Here is an 18,464-nt window from a genome sequence, read left to right on the forward strand (position 1 = left end):
CATAGAAATTATCCTAAAACCAGTTCTTCATGTCTCTGATCAGCCCTTCTCTGATTTATCTTCTTCATCCTACCCTTAACACTACATATTCACTGGTGAAGTAAGTAAAGAGAGAGGAAGACAGAGACCAAGAGAATGAACACCAAGAACTCAAGGGGGCAGAAAGAATTGGTAATCACCTAGTTTCAAAAACGATCATTTAATGATATTAAATGGATTCATGTAGTTTTATATAAAGACCTCCATATAATTAATGCAGTAGACCCAACAAAATGGCATTTGATAATATTAAACATTATTTCCAGATGTAAAGAGAATTTGATGGGGAGAGAATGCTTCCTTATATTGATAAAACTCTCATCTCTAATTCAGAACCACTGTCATTTAATGATCAAACACTAGAGATATTTTCATTAATTACTTTTCATGGCTTCAGTTATTTAAGTTCCAGTCACAGTAAGACATACAACAAGGGGGATGCATTTCAGGAAGGTGGAGATTATACTATTTGTTGATGATGTAATTTGTATTCAGAGAACATCAACACATTTCAGCTGTAAAATTTATACAATTAATAAAAGAGTTTGGCAGAATGGCTAGATACCAGCTAATATTCTAAGAACCTGAATATCACCAACATCAAATATAGTATTTTAATGGTTGTGATAATTGTGTAGGAAGAGGAGTATTCATAGGAATGTTAGCAACAGAAAATCTTTGTGATACCTGAAATAACTTCTCAAAATATCCATGCATATGACAAGTCTACAAAGCTAATTTGTATGAGATACAAATTCACCTTACTACTTGAGGGGAAGACCAAGTACTGTGAAAGGGTTTGGCAATGTCCTGTGGCTACCAGGACAGAGAACACTAGACCATGTATACACGGAAGCATGCTAGATGTGGCATCACAAACCAGAGGATCTGTTAAATGATGCTAAGACGATTGTACGAAGGGAGGAAAATTTTATTCTTATTTCTCACACATGAAATCAGTTCCAGGTAGGCTGAAGCTTACCTGTATCAGGCATAACTGTTAGACAGAAATAGAGGAGTATCTTCATGATCCCAGGTTAGGAAAGGCTGTCCTTCCTTAAGCAAATTGTACAAAGGATAAAGAGAAAACTGATGACATTGATAGCATTTAAAACTGTGGGGTGTGTAGAAGTGATTATAGTATAATTGCAGCCATGTTTTTTAAAATATGCTTGTAGAAGAAAGACTGAACAGAAATTAAGTACACGCATTCAGTTGTTTAGGTTGAGAAGAAGCCATGAACTGGAAGAACAAGATATTTAACAAGGAATTTGTAGCTGGAATATATGCAACTCAACATTTATGATTTTACAAAAGACATGCACCCCAAATGAAAAATGAGCAGTGGATGCAATCAACAAGTCACAGAAGCTAATACCTAAAAAGACAACAAGCACAGGATGCTCCGCTGCAGCTGTCAATAGGAAATGCAAATTAAAACAACCCATTTGACAGTCCCAGCATAATGAAATGTGTTGTTCAGTGCCTCTGTCTCCTTATTTTCTGTCTGGTTGATCTGTCCTTCAGAGTTAGTGGACTGTTGAAGTCTCCTAGAATGAATGCATTCCATTCTATTTCCCCTTTAATTCTGTTAGTATTGGTTTCACATATGTAGGTGCTCCTCTGTTGGGTGCATAGATATTTATAACAGTTATATCTTCTTGTTGGATTGACCCTTTTATCATTATGTAATGTCCCTCTTTGTCTCTTGTGACTTTCTTTGTTTTGAAGTCTATTTTGTCTGATACAAGTACTGTAACTCCTGTTTTTTTCTCCCTATTAGTTGCATGAAATATCTTTTTCCATCCCTTCACTTTTAGTCTGTGTATGTCTTTAGGTTTAAAGTGAGTTTCTTGTAGGCAGCATATAGATGGGTCTTGTTTTTCTATCCATTCAGTGACTCTATGTCTTTTGATTGGTGCATTCAGTCCATTTACATTTAGGGTGATTATCAGTAGGTATGTACTTATTGCCATTGCAGGCTTTAGATTCGTGGTTACCACAGGTTCAAGATTAACTTCCTTACTATCTAAGAATCTAACTTAACTCTCTTAATATGCTATTACAAACACAATCTAAATGTTCTTTTTTTGTTTTCTTATATATTAGATATCTTATTCTGTACTCTTTGTCTATCCCTTGATTGACTTTGGGGATAGTTAATTTAATTTTGCATTTGCTTCGTAATTAGCTGTTCTGCTTTCTTTTTTTTTCTTTTTTTTTTTTTTTTTGAGAGGGCATCTCTCATATTTATTGATCAAATGGTTGTTAACAACGATAAAATTCTGTATAGGGGAGTCAGTGCTCAATGCACAATCATTAATCCACCCCAAGCCTAATTCTCGTCAGTCTCCAATCTTCTGAAGCATAACGAACAAGTTCTTACATGGTGACTGTTCTACTTTCTTTACTGTGGTATTATTACCTCTGGTGACAGCTATTAAACCTTAGAACACTTCCATCTATAGCAGTCCCTCTAAAATGCACTGTAGAGATGGTTTGTGGGAGGTAAATTCTCTCAGCTTTTACTTATCTGGAAATTGTTTAATCCCTCCTTCAAATTTAAATGATAATCTTGCTGGATAAAGTAATCTTGATTCCAGGCCCTTGTGCTTCATTGTATTAAATACATCATGCCACTCCCTTCTGGCCTGTAGTATTTCTTCTGAGAAGTCTGATGATAGCCTGATGGGCTTTCCTTTGTATGTGATCTTATTTCTCTCTGGCTGCTTTTAGTAGTCTGCCCTTATCCTTGATCTTTGCCATTTTAATTACCATATGTCTTGGTGTTGTCTTCCTTGGGTCCCTTGTGTTGGGAGATCTGTGGATCTCCATGGCCTGAGAGACTATCTCCTTCCCCAAATTGGGGAAGTTTTCAGCAATTACCTCCTCAGAGACACTTTCTATCCCTTTTTCTCTCTTCTTCTTCTGGTATCCCTATAATGCAAATATTGTTCCATTTGGATTGGTCACACAGTTCTCTCAATATTCTTTCATTCTTAGAGATCCTTTTTTTTCTCTCTGTGCCTCAGCTTCTTTGTATTCCTCTTCTCTAGTTTCTATTTCATTTATCATCTCCTCCACCGTATCTAATCTGCTTTTAATACCCTCCATTGTGCTCTTCAACAATTGGATCTCTGACCAGAATTCATTCCTGAGTTCTTGAATATCGTTCCATACTTCTGTGAGCATGTTAATGATTTTTATTTTGAATTCCCTTTCAGGAAGAGTCATGAGGTCGATGTCATTTAAATCTTTCTCAGGAGTTGTATTAATAATTTTACTTTGAACCAGGTTCCTTTGGCGTTTCATGTTTGTATATGGCGCCCTCTAGTGCCCACAAGCTCTACTCTGTGGAGCTGCTCAGCCCCTGAAGCAATGCTGGGGGTCGCAGGGGAGTGATATTGGTGCCTGGGAGGAGGAAAGAGCTGTTTCCTGCTTCCCCCATTACTCTGCCTTATCTCCACTGCCTGAACCAGTGGGCTGAGCACACAGGTATAAGCCTCTATGCTTTGCATTTGTAGTTGCTGTAGACAGATCTTCCCTCTGGCTGGCCTAATGCCAGGGTAGGGTTTGCCAGTTTGCAAGCCAGGTGGGGCTGGCCGGGAGAAAGATGCAGTAGGCTGTGTATCACGGGGGGGTCCTTGGAGCTGTGTAGGCAGCCAGGGAGCTGGAGCACCTGAAGATCCTAAAAGTTCCCAAGCTGCTGGGCAGAGTGCACCTGGACAATTTTGTCTACCCATCCTTTCTCCTGAGCAGTAAGCTCTGTGTAATCCTTGCCCCTTTAGCAGGCCTATTGCTAAGGGCTTCCTTGTTAGGAAGTCTCTCAGACTGCCCCCCTTTCTCTTATTCCAGAGCAGCCGGATATGGATCCCTGCTTTCCACAAGTGGCTGGAATCTCAGTCTCCAGGAATTCTGCCTGTCTTAGCTTTCCAACCCCCTAATCATGAGAATACCATGCAAGCACCACGACATGTAGGTTTGTGCTGCCAGAGCAGATCTCTGGAGTTAGGTATTCAGCAGTCCCAGGCCTCCACTCCCTCCCCGCTCTGTTTCTCTTCCTCCCACCCGTGAGCTGGGGTGGGGGAAGGGCTTGGGTCCCGCCGGGCCACGGCTCTGGTATGTTACCCTGTTCTGTGAGGTCTGCTCTTTTCTCCAGGTGTGTGCAGTCTGGCACAGTCCTCTTTCCTGTTGCTCTTTCAGGATTAGTTGTATTAATTATATTTTCGTATTATATGTGGTTTTAGGAGGAACTCTCTGTCTCACCTCTCACGCCTCCATCTTTAATCCTCCCCAGCATAATGAAATATGTAAAGAGGTAACTTTCATAAGCAGCTAGTAGGCGTTTGAGTCAGGCAAAACCAATGTGAAGAGTGATTTGGCAATTTCTAGTACAGTTTTATATTCACATATCCCATGACTCTACAATTCTATTCTCTTTGTATATAACCAGGAATTGTAATATTAATTACATGTGATTGCTACTCTACCATTCTGCTACTAACTCAAGTTTTACCCAGAATCCTATTTTGTCTTTCAGGATTGTATTTGCTGACTTCTTCATAATGAATCTGATTCTCTGGGGAGAAGGATCTTCAGCAGCTATTCCTTTTGGAACACTGGTTGCCATATTGGCCCTTTGGTTCTGCATTTCTGTGCCTCTGACATTTATTGGTGCATACTTCGGTTTTAAGAAGAATGTAAGTTGATAGGTGTTAACTTATTAAAACAAATTTCAGTTCAGGAAATGAGCATATGTTACCTAAAAAGATATCTAAAAGGTATGTACTTGTTCTCTGAGATCTGAATTTTATAGAATATTGATGACCTCTTAGTTTGATGGTGATCATTCTTAAAATAGTATTTTAGGAGTGTGGTGGTGAAGTTACAGATACATTTAAATTTCAGAGTTTTGTAAGTAAATGGAAATGTGTATGGATTAATAAAAAATGAAATAATAATTTAAACTAATGAAAGCTTTGACTTTGTAACATTGAAAATAAATTATTTTTATTACTTTTTTTTAACCTAAAAAATACATGCATTTTTTTTTTCCTCAGTAGTAAGTGCTTCTACATTACTTAACTAAGTAAACCAAGAGTATGAAAGGAAAGCTAGGGTTAGGAAGCAAAGCTGTAAGAAAATTGGTTATAAAGTAAGAAGAGTAGCAATTTTTTTAATGTGTAGCTTTGGAATAAATTTTGTATGCCTTTCCTGCTAATATTTGATTTTTGGAAGAATCCTTCCCTCCTTCCTATCTCCATCTCTGCTTTCCCACTTCTATCCTCAAACTAAGAGGAAAATGAGAATTTATTCTTCAGAACCTGTAATTCCACTTCACTATCCTTGCCCTTCTCAAAAATACCTGATCAATAAGGTTAAAATAAATACTGTATTATAATATACTTTGTGAGGGGGACCCAGAATGCTCTGGAAGAAACTGTCATTGCTTTTTATATTCTCTACTTCACTTACCATGCCAGGGCACTGATAAATTTTTTAGTTATTCGGTATTTTGTTTAATGTATGATTTAAGATCTATATAGCATAAATAGTAAACCAACATGATTTGAAATTTTTAAAATTATGTAGATTAAATAAGTACTTAAAATTCCAAAAATATGCCAGTTAAAAATACAAAAATTTAAGAATAATATAATGATTCCCTGCCTGTATACATGTATATCTACATGTACAATAACCTAATCATGGAATATAATCTCAATGAGAATACCAAGTTTTAAATTTTGACATATCATTACAAAAAACTAAAAAATATGTTTTTGAACTATTTTGTAAGAAAATGAATTTCTACATATACACCTCATGTAAGCTACATTTAGGTATTTTAGGTTCCAGTTATTTTTACAACCATGTGTATTATGAAAGGGAGAATACTTGAGAACATCACCAATACCTTAGGGTCATGAAGCTTCATACAGCCATTCATGGTCTTGTTTGTGTTCGCAAGTCTTAGTAGAATTGAACAGTTTTGATAGAGATGATATTACCCTTCTCCAAATAAAAATGTTGACAATTTCAGAACCAGCTAATTTCCTATAGTAAGTATGTAATTAAAAGGAAAAACCCAACTCTACCTTTGTATTTCAAGCACTATAACATCTCCCTTGGTGTATTTCTTACTTTGTTTAAAGCCATTAGAGGATAAACTGATGGAAACAGTGGTGTCTTGTTCCAGAAGACAGACTGTAGTGCCCAGGTCGTTGCTTCTAAATATAAACTTCAGTTTGACGAATGAAATAGACTTGTACTGCTATTAATGTTAGCATGGAAACTGAGAATATGTGGAAAATAATCTAGTACAGAGAAGAATTTTTAAATTAGATGTATGATTATGAATCCTTTCTTTCTTCACTGAAGGCCATTGAACACCCAGTTCGAACGAATCAGATTCCACGTCAGATTCCTGAACAGTCCTTCTACACAAAGCCATTGCCTGGTATTATCATGGGAGGGATTTTGCCCTTCGGGTGCATCTTCATACAGCTTTTCTTCATACTGAATAGTATTTGGTAAGCTAAGGACTAAGTCCTCATATTCCCATTACCACTATATGTAATACTAGCTTTCTCTTTTTGTTTATCTGGATTACTATTTATATCTCATAAATGTAAGTCATTCTCCAGTAATCAGATCTTAGAGCCAAAAGGTTATTTTATCTTTTCCATTTGGGAAAAAGAATACAAATAACAGCTATTATTAACTGAGGGCTTATTAATTCTTACTCTTTCTTTTACTTAATTCTCAGATCTCTCTGAGGTGATACTATCCCCATTTAACAGAGATGAAGATGAGGCTTTGGGGGTTAAGTAATTGTGTCACACAGCTACCATGTGACAGGAAATTAATTTGTTTCCTCAAATGTATGTCTTGAATAAGTGATCTGTACTGCTTCAGAGAGAAGATACTCTGATCGAGGGGATTCAGGCAAGCATTGGAGGAACCACTGAGCTGGATGACATTGAGTCCTTTCTAATCCCAAGATTCCTTCAGTCTTTGATTTCTTGTTTGCATAGAAAAACTCATAGTGGTGATTTTTAGCCACTCTGTTATGGTGTGTACATTGCAGTATATTATGAGCATTATTTGATCTCATTGACATAGGTTATAGAAAGGAGGAAGGTTCAAGGTAGCATCAGGTCAGAACTAAGTTTGAGCTTTATAGTGATCAGAATGTATCTTTCTTTCCTGATTGCTATAGCAGTTTCAAACTTCAGCTGATTTTATTATGTATGGTAAGAAACAATATATATCAGATATAACCTTTTCTTAGTTTAGTTCTGCCTTTCCATGAATTTTTTGTTGAATTTGTCTGGTTCACAGTAGATAAGTAGACTAAGCATATTTGAATAAATGTTTCAGGTACACCCTAGGCAGGAAGGCAAGCCCCATGCATTGCCATAGCCTTCCTCCCTTGCCCCACTCCCACCCTATCACCATCTAAATCTGAGAATTTTTCTTTGATTAGTTGGGTGAAAATGCAGACTTCTTCAGTTTAAGGAAAGTGAAAAGATTGTTATCATTTACTGTGTAAAAGAAAATATTTATAGTTTCATCTTGACATGTTTGATTATAGGTCACACCAGATGTATTACATGTTTGGCTTCCTATTTCTGGTGTTTATCATTTTGGTTATTACATGTTCTGAAGCAACTATACTCCTTTGCTATTTCCACCTATGTGCAGAGGTATGTATTAGCAATATTCACTTATGTTAATTTGTTAACAGTATTTATAATTTTAGCATAAGGCAACTCTGAATACTAGTAATTGAAATAGTTTCTGTAGATATGTTTGTTAAGACAGACATTGACCTCTATTCCTAAATCAAATGTAGTCCTCTTTAGCATTGAATTAAGATAGTATCCTGGTTCAATACATTTATTTAGAGCTTAACCTTAAGATGTTAATTTCCTGAAAATAGCACATTATGCTGAATCTTAATTTTTGAGTTTTTAAGTGTCTAACTTAAAAATTAATGTTTTTTGTAATATAGATATTTCTAGACTGAAAATTTAGTAAATAAACATTTTAAGTAGAGAAATTCATTAAAACATTCTTTATTATATTGTAATGAATTATATTCATGACAAAATGATGACATCCTTATATAATAGATAGAATTGGTTTTTAAAGATTCAGGTTGTGTTAAATCATTCTTTCATTGCTATTTTCTATACAGGGAATCTAACTTTGTTCAACATGAGATTCTTTTTTAAAAAATTGATGTTAAGTTCATATGACATAAAATTAGCCATTTTAAAGTGAACAATTCAGTGACCCTTACTGCATTACAGTATGTTGTGCAACCACCACCTCTGTCTACTTCCAAAACATTTTCATCACTCCTAAGTAAAACCCCATACCCGTTAAACAGTTAATTCTATTCTCTTCTCCCTCTAAGACCCTGGCAGTCACCCCTCTGATTTCTGTCTCTACAGATTTACCTGTTCTGGATATTTCACATAAATGGAATCATACAATATATGGCCTTTTGTGTCTGGCTTCTTAGACTTAGAATGATTTCAGGGTTAATCATTTTGTAGCATAGATCAGTACTTCCTTTGTATAGCCAAATAATATTCCATTGTATAGATATACCCTGATTTGTTTATCCAGTCATGATACTGATGGACATTAGGTTTGCTTGGCTATTGTGAATACTGCTGCTATGAATATTTGTGTACAAATATTTGAGTACTTGTTTTCAATTCTTTGGGGTATATGTAGAAACAGAATTGAGTCATTCTGTTGCTGAGGCAATTCTTTGTTGAACTTTTTGAAGAACCACCAAACTTTTCCACACTGGTGGCACCATTTTTACATTCTTACCAGCAGTGCACAAGGGTTCCACATTCTTGGCAACACTTATTATTTCCTGTTTTTTAAAATTACAGCCATGCTAGTAGGTGTGAAGTGGTATCTCATTGTGGTTTTAACTTTAATTTCCCCAGTTACTAGTGATGTTGAGTATCTTCTCTTCTTTGTGGACCATATGTATATCTTGGAGAAATGTCTTTGGAGGTCCTTTGCCCAATTATTAATTAGGTTATCTATTTACCGAGTTGTAAGAGTTCTTTATATATTCTGGGTACTAGACCTTTATCAGATATATGATTTGCAAGTATTTTTTTCCATTCTGTAGGTTGTCTTTTCATTTTCTTGATAATGTCCTTTGCACAAAAGTTTTAAATTTTGAATGTTTGATTTTTTTTTCTTTTGTTGCCATATCTAAAAATTCATTCTTAAATCCAAGGTCATGAAAATGTACCCCTGTGTTTTCTTCCTGTAAGTGTATAGTGTTACCTCATATATTTAGGTCTTTGATCCATTTTGAGTTAATTTTAGTACATGGTATTAGGGATCCAACTTCATTCTTTTGCATGTGGATATCCTGTTTTCACAGCACTGTTTGTTGAAGAGACTAATCTTTACTCATTTAATGGTCTTGGCAACCTTGTTGAAAATCCATTGAACATAGATGTATGTGTTAATTTCTGGATTCTCAACTGTATTCCAGTGGTAGTTATGCTATCCTTATGCCAGTACCACACTGTTTTGATTACTATAGCTTTGTGTAGTAAGTTTTGGAATTGGGAAGGGCACGTAAGTTCTGCAACTTTGTTCTTCATTTTGAAGATTATTCAGGGCCCCTTGCAATTTCATATGAACTTGAGGATTGACTTTTTCATTTCTGCAAAAGTTGGAATTTTGACAGGAATTGCATTAAATCTACAGATCACTTTGCAAAGTATTGCCGTCTTAATAGTAAGCCTTCCAATCCATGAACACAAGTTGTCTTCCCATTCATTCATGTCTTTAATTTCTTTAAGCAATGTTTTGTAGTTTTCAGTGTACAAGTCTTTCACCTCCTTGGTTAAATTTATTCCTAGGTGTTTTATTCTTTTGGATGCTATTGTAAATGGAATTACTTTTTTAATTTCCTTTTCGGATTGTTCATTGTTGATACATAGAAACACAACTGATTTTCATGTTGATCTTGTACCCTGCAACTTTGCTCAATTTGTTTTTTAGCTATAGTAGTTTTATATGTGGACTGTTGAGGATTTTCTAATGTTGGTGTGCTTTTCAAATATATTTATTTTTTGACATATACCAAAGGGTAGGCAAGATAATGAAGTATTTTCTTTTAAAAGATCTGGTAAGCTATAAGCCACTTTACATAAAAGTCGAGCGGTTTTGAAAACCTACCTTGTTTAAATTATGTTAGTAATAATGAAATGGATTTCAATCAGACCTTAATAGAATAATCTGCTTCCAACTACAGAGTTAACTAGACTATAACATAAGTGATAATTAATTTTGAGTATGTAAGTCAGCTCTTTGTACATTGCTTTTCTTTGGGAAGCATACATTTTAAAATACAGTCTAATGCTTCATTATTCATAAACTGTTTTAAGACTTTTCCACGTTTTCAACCAGTGTTTAAGTAGCTCCACCAAAGATAGGGGGTGCTTCTTAGCACCCCACCCTAGGGAGGAGGGAAATGGGCAAAGTTCAATAGGAGAAAGAGACTGGAACCCATAAGAAAAGTTAGGTTTGGAAGCGGGAGCACTTGGGCTATTTCACTTAGCTATGTTTGCATTTTAACTTTATTGTGCTATGTGTTATCTATTAATTGGAAAGTAATTTTTGTTCCTTCATTCTCTCTTTTCTCCCTAGGATTATCATTGGCAATGGCGTTCATTCCTTACCAGTGGTTTTACTGCAGTATATTTCTTAATATATGCAATACACTACTTCTTTTCAAAACTGCAGATCACAGGAACAGCAAGTACAATCCTGTACTTTGGTTATACCATGATAATGGTTTTGATCTTCTTTCTTTTTACAGGTAAGAACTAAGATGATTATTCTAGTTACTAAGCTTCTAGGCAGATTATTTAGAAATTTAGAAATATTTTCCTTTTATAAAACCCATGAAAGCTTCTACTACTCAGCCCTCCTATATTTAGTCCTCATAAGCATAGTTTGGTCTGGGCCCCTTTGAAGTGACATTCAGTAAACCCAAGGTGAGGAAACGGAACCTGAGGGAAGGAGGTTAAAGAGGGCCCGTTGTTCTAGCATACAGGGGCCTGGACCAGTACTTGCCAGGGTTTCCCTGGTAACCTATCAATGGTACAGTCTGTCTTTTGCGCATTTCAGAAATAGGGTAAAAAGCTCTAGCTACCTAAAGTTTAGGAGTAGGTAGAAATTAAGGAGGTGAAGTTAAGTTGAGACTGAGAATAAATTATATCAAGAAAAGGTAGTCATAGTACATCCCTTATTCTAGAAGTTTTAAGCACAAATTTCTGTCTCTACTTTAAAATCCAAAATCCCTTGTACAACTTGAGAAAATTATGTATCCACATAGTCTGTTTTGCAAAATAAAATATTCTGTCACATAATGTACTTTTGGTATGTACATTATATCCATGTTAAGAACAAAACAAAATACTTAAAGTATTTTGTTAAGAACCAAATAAGTAATTAATTTTCTTAGGGTTGCCAGTTTTTTCTCATCTTAAAATATCTTCTGTTGTTGTCTGGAGGTTCTTGGTATAAACATCAAGTTGTTTAAAAATATTATATTTTATATATGTTACTTCATTACTTTTCTAAAATTAACCCCAACTGCTTCCCAAGCATATTTATGTGTCCTCCAAAACATACACAATGGCTTGCACATAGTAGGTATTCAGTACATGTATGATATAAGAATAAGTACAATAATAACGCTTATTACTTCCCATAATAATGTCCTATGTATAATCTCTTGGTTTTGAAAATCTCCTTCAAGACTTTTTCTTTGTATCACATTTAAAACAATGGTGAAAACCATTGGAACTTTAAATATAAAACTTAAACAAGGAGTATGTATATTGCTTCTGTATTCTTCTTCACCTCAACCTATCAACTATTCTCAGGGTCCTCCTTACCCAGCCACATGGCCATAAGGCAGTTACTTAACCCATTTGAGCTTCATTTTTGTCACCCATCTAGCATTCAAATTTTTTAGAATCTAGACTAATGACAATACGTGAAAATCAAGGCATATATATATTTTTTCATGAATCATCTCATTTATTCTATGTAATGGTCTATGGCAGCAGCTAGGGCAGATAAAATGATCTCTCCTTAATAAGAAAAGTCAGGGGGCTTGGAGATTTTGTTTTGACTAGCCCAAGGATGATGCACACAGTCATGAGAGCTGCTATGTCTTAACCTCATATTCAGTTAGTGGGTGTCTTTATAAATATCATAATTATATCACTTTTAACACTTTGAAAAAACTTCTTGAGTTATTTTAATATGATTCTTTGAAAACTGATAATTCTCAATGACCATACTTAGAAAATATCCCCATTCTAATTATTCTATGAATTCAGTATTCTGTTTAAGCTCTTCATATTATACTTTGAATTAATTTCAAGAGCAGTTTTCCATTTTGTGATTAGTAAGTATTCTTAAATAGGAAAGGAAAATTGGCATCCTTTTCATTTTATTAATTTCAGTCTTTTACATGTAATGAGAAAAAGAATGTTTATTACAGAAAGCTTCAATAATCTTACAGTATAAAAAGTTCTTTATGTCAGTTTCTATAAGAAATTTGATTTGAGGTGTTTGCATAATTCTCAGAACTCATGTATCTATGGTATATTCCTGGTAGGTAATAGTTTATAGTTGTATGGCTTTTTTTAAGTGTCCAGCCATTTTGTGTCTGTATTTTTGTGTGAACTATAAAACTTCCTTTGAAAAAGGGTTTATTTTTGTTTTTTCTTTTATAGGAACAATTGGCTTCTTTGCATGCTTTTGGTTTGTTACCAAAATATACAGTGTGGTGAAGGTTGACTGAAGAAGCCAGTGTGTCCAGTTGAAACAGAAATAAATTAAATTCTTCATCAACAAAGACCTGTTTTTGTGACTACCTTGAGTTTTATCAGACTTATTGGCCTAGTAATCCTTCAGAAACAACATAATTCTAAATACACCTTTTCCCTATACTCCTGACCCCACAAAATGTGTTTTCAACACTAAAACATTTGTATTGTGATTTAATTAAGTATATACTCAGTTGTTCTCAATGAAGAGCAAATTTAAATATGTGCATTTGTAAATACAATAGCTATAAAAATTTTCAGTACTTCTCATGGTGGAATAGAGGAGGCCATATTAAACAATACTGATGAAATGCAGGGCAGTTTATTGTAAATAGGATTTTCTAGGCTCGGTAGGTGGAAAGAATTATTTTTCTTTGAAGGAAATAACTTTTTATCATGGCAATTTTGAAGGATGATTCATATGATGTGTTTATTGGGGGGGTGTGGCTTTAAAAAATCTTGTATTGGTTGTAACTGTTCATATCTTTATTTCTGTGTTGACTTCATTATTCCCATGGTACTGGCCTTCTAAACTATGTGCCTCTGAGTCTTTCAATTTATAAATTTGTTATCTTAATAAATATTGTAAAAACGTCTTCATTGCATCATTATCTGTTACATATTCAAGGTAATTCTGTAAATTCAAATTTATTTACCAAGGGTGTTTTCAAATGATTTATACTGTTTATCAGGTTTTACTGATTTTTGGTAATGTAACACTTCTGAGTTTTGATCTGAATGAAATTCCAGTCTCCTGGTCTTTGTGAAAAATCATAACTTTTAATTAGTAGGCAGTAATGGAAATTTTAGTCATGCATGTCTAGCCAGATAAATGATGTAAGTCTGGTAGTTAATATGGGCCTTATTACATTGTCATTAAGGATTTTATATCTTTTACCTATTTTTCAAAATACAGTACTTTTTTTTTTATGTTGATTTTTATGATGTATATGTTAGCATGACTATCAAGTTTTCCTCTTTGTGATTTCATTGTCTTAATTTAGATTTCATAATTTTATTTCTTAGCCTTAAGAAATAACTATATATCACATTCATCGGAATAATTGAATTCCATTTACGTGGAATTTAGACGTTTGGGATGATTTTGTAAACTAGTCTGCTTACATCTATGAGAATATTCACCCTGTATTTTAGGGGCTCAGGCTTGCTGCTTACAAGAACAAATCAGATAAAACTAAAATTACTAGCTGTAGCTGATAGGATGTTGCTGGGTTTTATAGTTTTATGCTGATACCCTTTTTTTAAAAAAAGCGGACCTGTTATTTTGAAGTATGAGGGTATTCTAGTTACTTTTAACCACTCCCATAGAAGATTTAAGATAGGAAAGTTCCTTTCAAAATTATTTTACACATCTCTTGCAGTACATTTAGTTTTTTTATATACAATACTGTGAAGGTACTGTTGAGATAGGCTAGTTGACTAAGCAAAGTGAAGGTTTTGAAAAAAAAAACACTCTGGATTCAGATTCTAAACTAGTGTTTTTGATCAGTTAACTTTCTTCAATTGTATTTTTCTTCCAGTGAACAGTTAGCTTAGTGATTAAAACAGTCAATTTACTGTTTTGATGTAACTTTTTTTTTCTTTACACTTTGAAGTAACCACATTTCAAACCTTAACAGTGGAGAAGCAATTGGAAAACTAAAGTGTAAGTATTAAAGGAAAAGGCTTAAGGAGGAGGAAGAAGAGGAAGGAGACAATGAAAAGGAAGGCAAGCCCTTCCTGAGGTAAGAAGGGCTGTGGAGGAAACGGGCTCATCTCGGTGACTGTGATCATGACTCTTGAAGAGTCGGCTGCCGGAATCTGTTTAGGAAGTTCTTCAGGAAAAAGCTCCCAGGTGACGGCATATTGAGGTGGTTGGTTAGGATCTGAGGAGCCTTATCCTTAGTTTGAATACATCTTAGGAAAAGAACAGTTAGAGGTTGCACTGTGGTCTGAGCACCAAGACTGGGCTTTCCTGAGTGAGCGTGGAGAACTACACCGCCCAGAGGATGAAGGGCTGCTTCTGGGTTGGGTTTATAGATACCCTACTTCTGATAAAACCAAAATTGCTCAGAAAACCAGTGAAACTCCACTGTTTAGAAGGGTTTTTAAAAACCCTCACTAATAAAGATCTCTTCCTTCATACGTTACAATGCAGTTACTAGATGTTTTGTCTCCCCCACATTAAGATTACAGGTAAGCTCTTTATGGACGGGGGCTCTGTCTTACTCATTTTACTTGCCATAGTGTGAGCACAGAAGGGAGTCACATGTTTACCGAGTCCTTTCCTTGTCACTTAAGAATTTACCTAGTCATGCCTTTTTCTCAGTGTCCAACTTTTGGCTCATTTGATTAGGCAATGCCAATGTATAATATCGTCTTAATAATGCTATTTAACAATTGGCATTTTGGGTTTTGTGGTATATATAATCAGTTCTTTAACTGAAAGGAGTAACTATTAATTGAAAGGAGTGCCATTTAGGTAATGGGATGGTTGGAGAAGGTAAACATAGAACTCTCCGTGTCCATCACAGTGTATAAGATACAAGTTCTGTGCATAGTGCGGCCCAGAAGTTGCTATGTTGTCATAAACAGGCATCCAGTTCCTTTGTTCTATTTGATGTTTGACTTGAAAATTACCAGTACCTTAAAGCTGTGCTATCAATGCCTCACACTTTTGCATTTGCTAGCTAAAATTATATAATGTCGTAAGTCGCAGAACACTTTAAAAGTTATAAACCATTACAGTTCTTAAAGATTTTTATTATAAAGGCCCACTATTGATATTTAATAAACAGAATAAATAGCCTTTGTTAACAGAATGAATTCTTAACCTACTGCTTATGGATAGCAGAACATTCTCGTATTTAATTAACGTTTAAACTCATAGGATTTATTAAATGTGTAAATTTAAGAAAATGTTTTTCATTACTTGTCTCCTGTAGACCTAGGAGATGGTAAGGTGGCAGGTATCATTGCCTACAATGAGATCTATATGTAAAGAATAATGTTTTGCTCTTTCTCAGATATTTTTACTTTGGTAGAATCTTTGGTAGAAAAAATTGTTTCCTTCCACTTACCTGTTTTCTCCTTACCTATGCAATTTGAAGTCTAAATACCAAAAATCATTGTTTTGCACATTCCTCTAGCTTTAGAAATTCTGGATTTGTTCAGTCTACTCATATGAACTTTGTTTTCTTCATTCTCACATTTGATTATTTTTTTGTTTCATTTTTTAACATATATTTGACACTTTAATAATGAATTATTTTGTAAAGAAGAAAACACAGGCTCCTAATAGTCCTATATTATTTCCTTTGGATATTTTTAGCAGAATCCAGTGTGTGCCACATGAATGGGCTTGACCATGATCAATAAATAGCACTATAATAGGTCATGTCATTAATTTCTTTGAAGAGAGTTAAAAGTGGTAGTCAAAAATTATAAAGAATTAGTGTTCACTTTTAAATGTTAGTTTTTATTAATACATTACAGTCAGTGATACTTACATAGAATTCAAATCTGATTTCCTAAATATAAGCTAAATTTTTTTTGGTTAGCTTTATTACCAAAGAAGATCACAGGAGGCAGAATGAATAAGGCTAATGTTATACCTGGACAAGTTACGTTGCAGCATGTTGACTGGCAGTAAACTAAGGTGGCAGGGCTAGGCCTAGTGGCACTGAGAGCTGCTGCCTGTTTCCTGCTCAGCAGTGCTAGGTTGGAAGGAGCTGGCACCCAGAACCGGTCCCAAGATACTGCCACTGAGCCCTACCCAGGGTCCCTTCTCAGTGGCCACCCCTACCAGGACTCAGAGGACATCTTCCAGACTTCTCCCCTGCCCTGATGAAGTGACTTTGAAGAACTTTGCCAACCCCTCCAGGAAAGAGGAAGTGTTGAGAAACATGAAGCTACAGAGCGGAGATGGTAGAATCATCTTTTAGGACATCAAGAAACCAGATGGTAAGGACTGAGAACACCTGAGTGCAGTGACGTTTCTTTACATGCCCGGAAAATGTGAGTCAGTCATGACTGGAATTGCACAAATTAGCTGCCATCAAAAATGACTCCCCCATTCATATGACTTCCTTGAGACCCATTGCATGAATGTATCAAAGAACTGGATGACCTACCTGTGCAGGGCGAGGGCCCAGGAATCTGGAGTCTTTATCAGACACCCCCTGGGAAGCAGTGACAACAAGGCCTGAGGTTCAGGCTGGCTTTCCTAAGAGCCATGAGGTGGTTTGGATTTTCACCAATGCAGTGATGCATCTTTGGGTTACCTTTAACTGTTTTAGGGGCTGTAAACCTGCTCAGTGTGTGTGTATAAAATTTGAATTAAGGTGATGTGGAAAGGACAGCACAGGCTTTAGAGTGTTAAGTGTTTCAGTCCCATTCTACTGCTAATGATCGTATCCCTCCAATATAAAGCCTTTGACTAATCACTTTCCATCCTCTGAACTCAGTTCATTAAACACTGTTTGACAGCTCTCCTATTATTAAATATTACTTAAATTATTGTTTAACTTTGCAGGTTTATCTTCCCAAATAGATCACAAACTTCGCAGGGGCAGGAACCACTGCTTTTATCATCTTTGGTTCATGCCCAGGGCATAACGGTATTTTTTTCATAGTAGGTGTATATTTGTTGATTGAAACTAGGGATTTAGATAAGTGATAATGATTTGAAATATTAAAATTTTTTAATATAATAGCTTAAAGACACCGTTTCAACATTTTGTGTAACTCAGATTCCAGAATGTGCTGTTTTCGATTCCATAAATACATGCATTTTAATATGCATCCAGCCACATTGCCTTGTACACTTGTTCTATGTTTGCTGATAGTTGTTAAATCAGCACCGGAAGAACTTGGCCAGCTCCTCTCTGCACTTAGTTGGAACTGTTACCCATGGAGCCAGCTCAAACATACAGCTCCAAAGAGGCTAATTGAAATCAGAATGCTGGGTCATTTCTCATTCCAACAAAACAGATGGCCCTCCTTGCCACCCTTCTGTCAACCTGGGGAGGGGTTGGGTGGGCAGTGATTAAACACATTTCTAACTCCCACACATGCTTACTAGGCTCCTTAAAGGAATGATGCACAGCTATTGGGATGCCAGAGGTAGAGGAGGGAGGCCTTTCTAAAATAGAGCTATTATCTTGAAGGTTTAAGAAAATTCACTGTAACGGGATATTCAATTTCAACTTAGAGTCTGACTCTTCATTTTCACTTATTTGAATTCGGTGTTTCCTTTGGAATAGGTAATCCATGCACACAGTACACATGTGAACTGTAATAGAGAATACAGAGAAAATTAAGTGTGCAACCTCCTCCTGTCACTGAGTTCTTGTCCCTGGAGCTAACCACTGTTAGCAGGTTCCTAAGTATCTCTCCAGAAATCAAATCTTCATTTTTAATTTACCTACTTGAAAAATACAGACCCCAGTTTAGCTGACATTATTAGTAGTATTTGGTTTCAAAATTGGCACAAGGGTTTTAAGAACTGCAGAGGTTGCGTTT

General features: G+C 35.5%; 1 protein-coding gene across 2 annotated transcripts in view; it reads left to right on the forward strand.

Moving 5' to 3' along the window:
* The window catches only part of TM9SF2 (transmembrane 9 superfamily member 2), a 57,977-nt gene extending 44,440 nt beyond the window's left edge, over nucleotides 1-13,537 (forward strand). For both annotated transcript variants that reach the window (XM_036893660.2, XM_036893661.2), the window contains exons 13-17: nucleotides 4,580-4,739; nucleotides 6,421-6,572; nucleotides 7,637-7,748; nucleotides 10,744-10,915; nucleotides 12,849-13,537. In XM_036893660.2, coding sequence (XP_036749555.1) covers nucleotides 4,580-4,739; nucleotides 6,421-6,572; nucleotides 7,637-7,748; nucleotides 10,744-10,915; nucleotides 12,849-12,916 — 664 coding nt within the window. In that variant the 3' untranslated portion in view covers nucleotides 12,917-13,537. The remainder of the gene's footprint in view (nucleotides 1-4,579; nucleotides 4,740-6,420; nucleotides 6,573-7,636; nucleotides 7,749-10,743; nucleotides 10,916-12,848) is intronic.
* The last annotated feature ends 4,927 nt before the right edge of the window (nucleotides 13,538-18,464 follow it).

The sequence above is a fragment of the Manis pentadactyla genome, chromosome 17 (genome assembly GCF_030020395.1).
Source record: "Manis pentadactyla isolate mManPen7 chromosome 17, mManPen7.hap1, whole genome shotgun sequence".
Classification (NCBI taxonomy): domain Eukaryota; kingdom Metazoa; phylum Chordata; class Mammalia; order Pholidota; family Manidae; genus Manis; species Manis pentadactyla.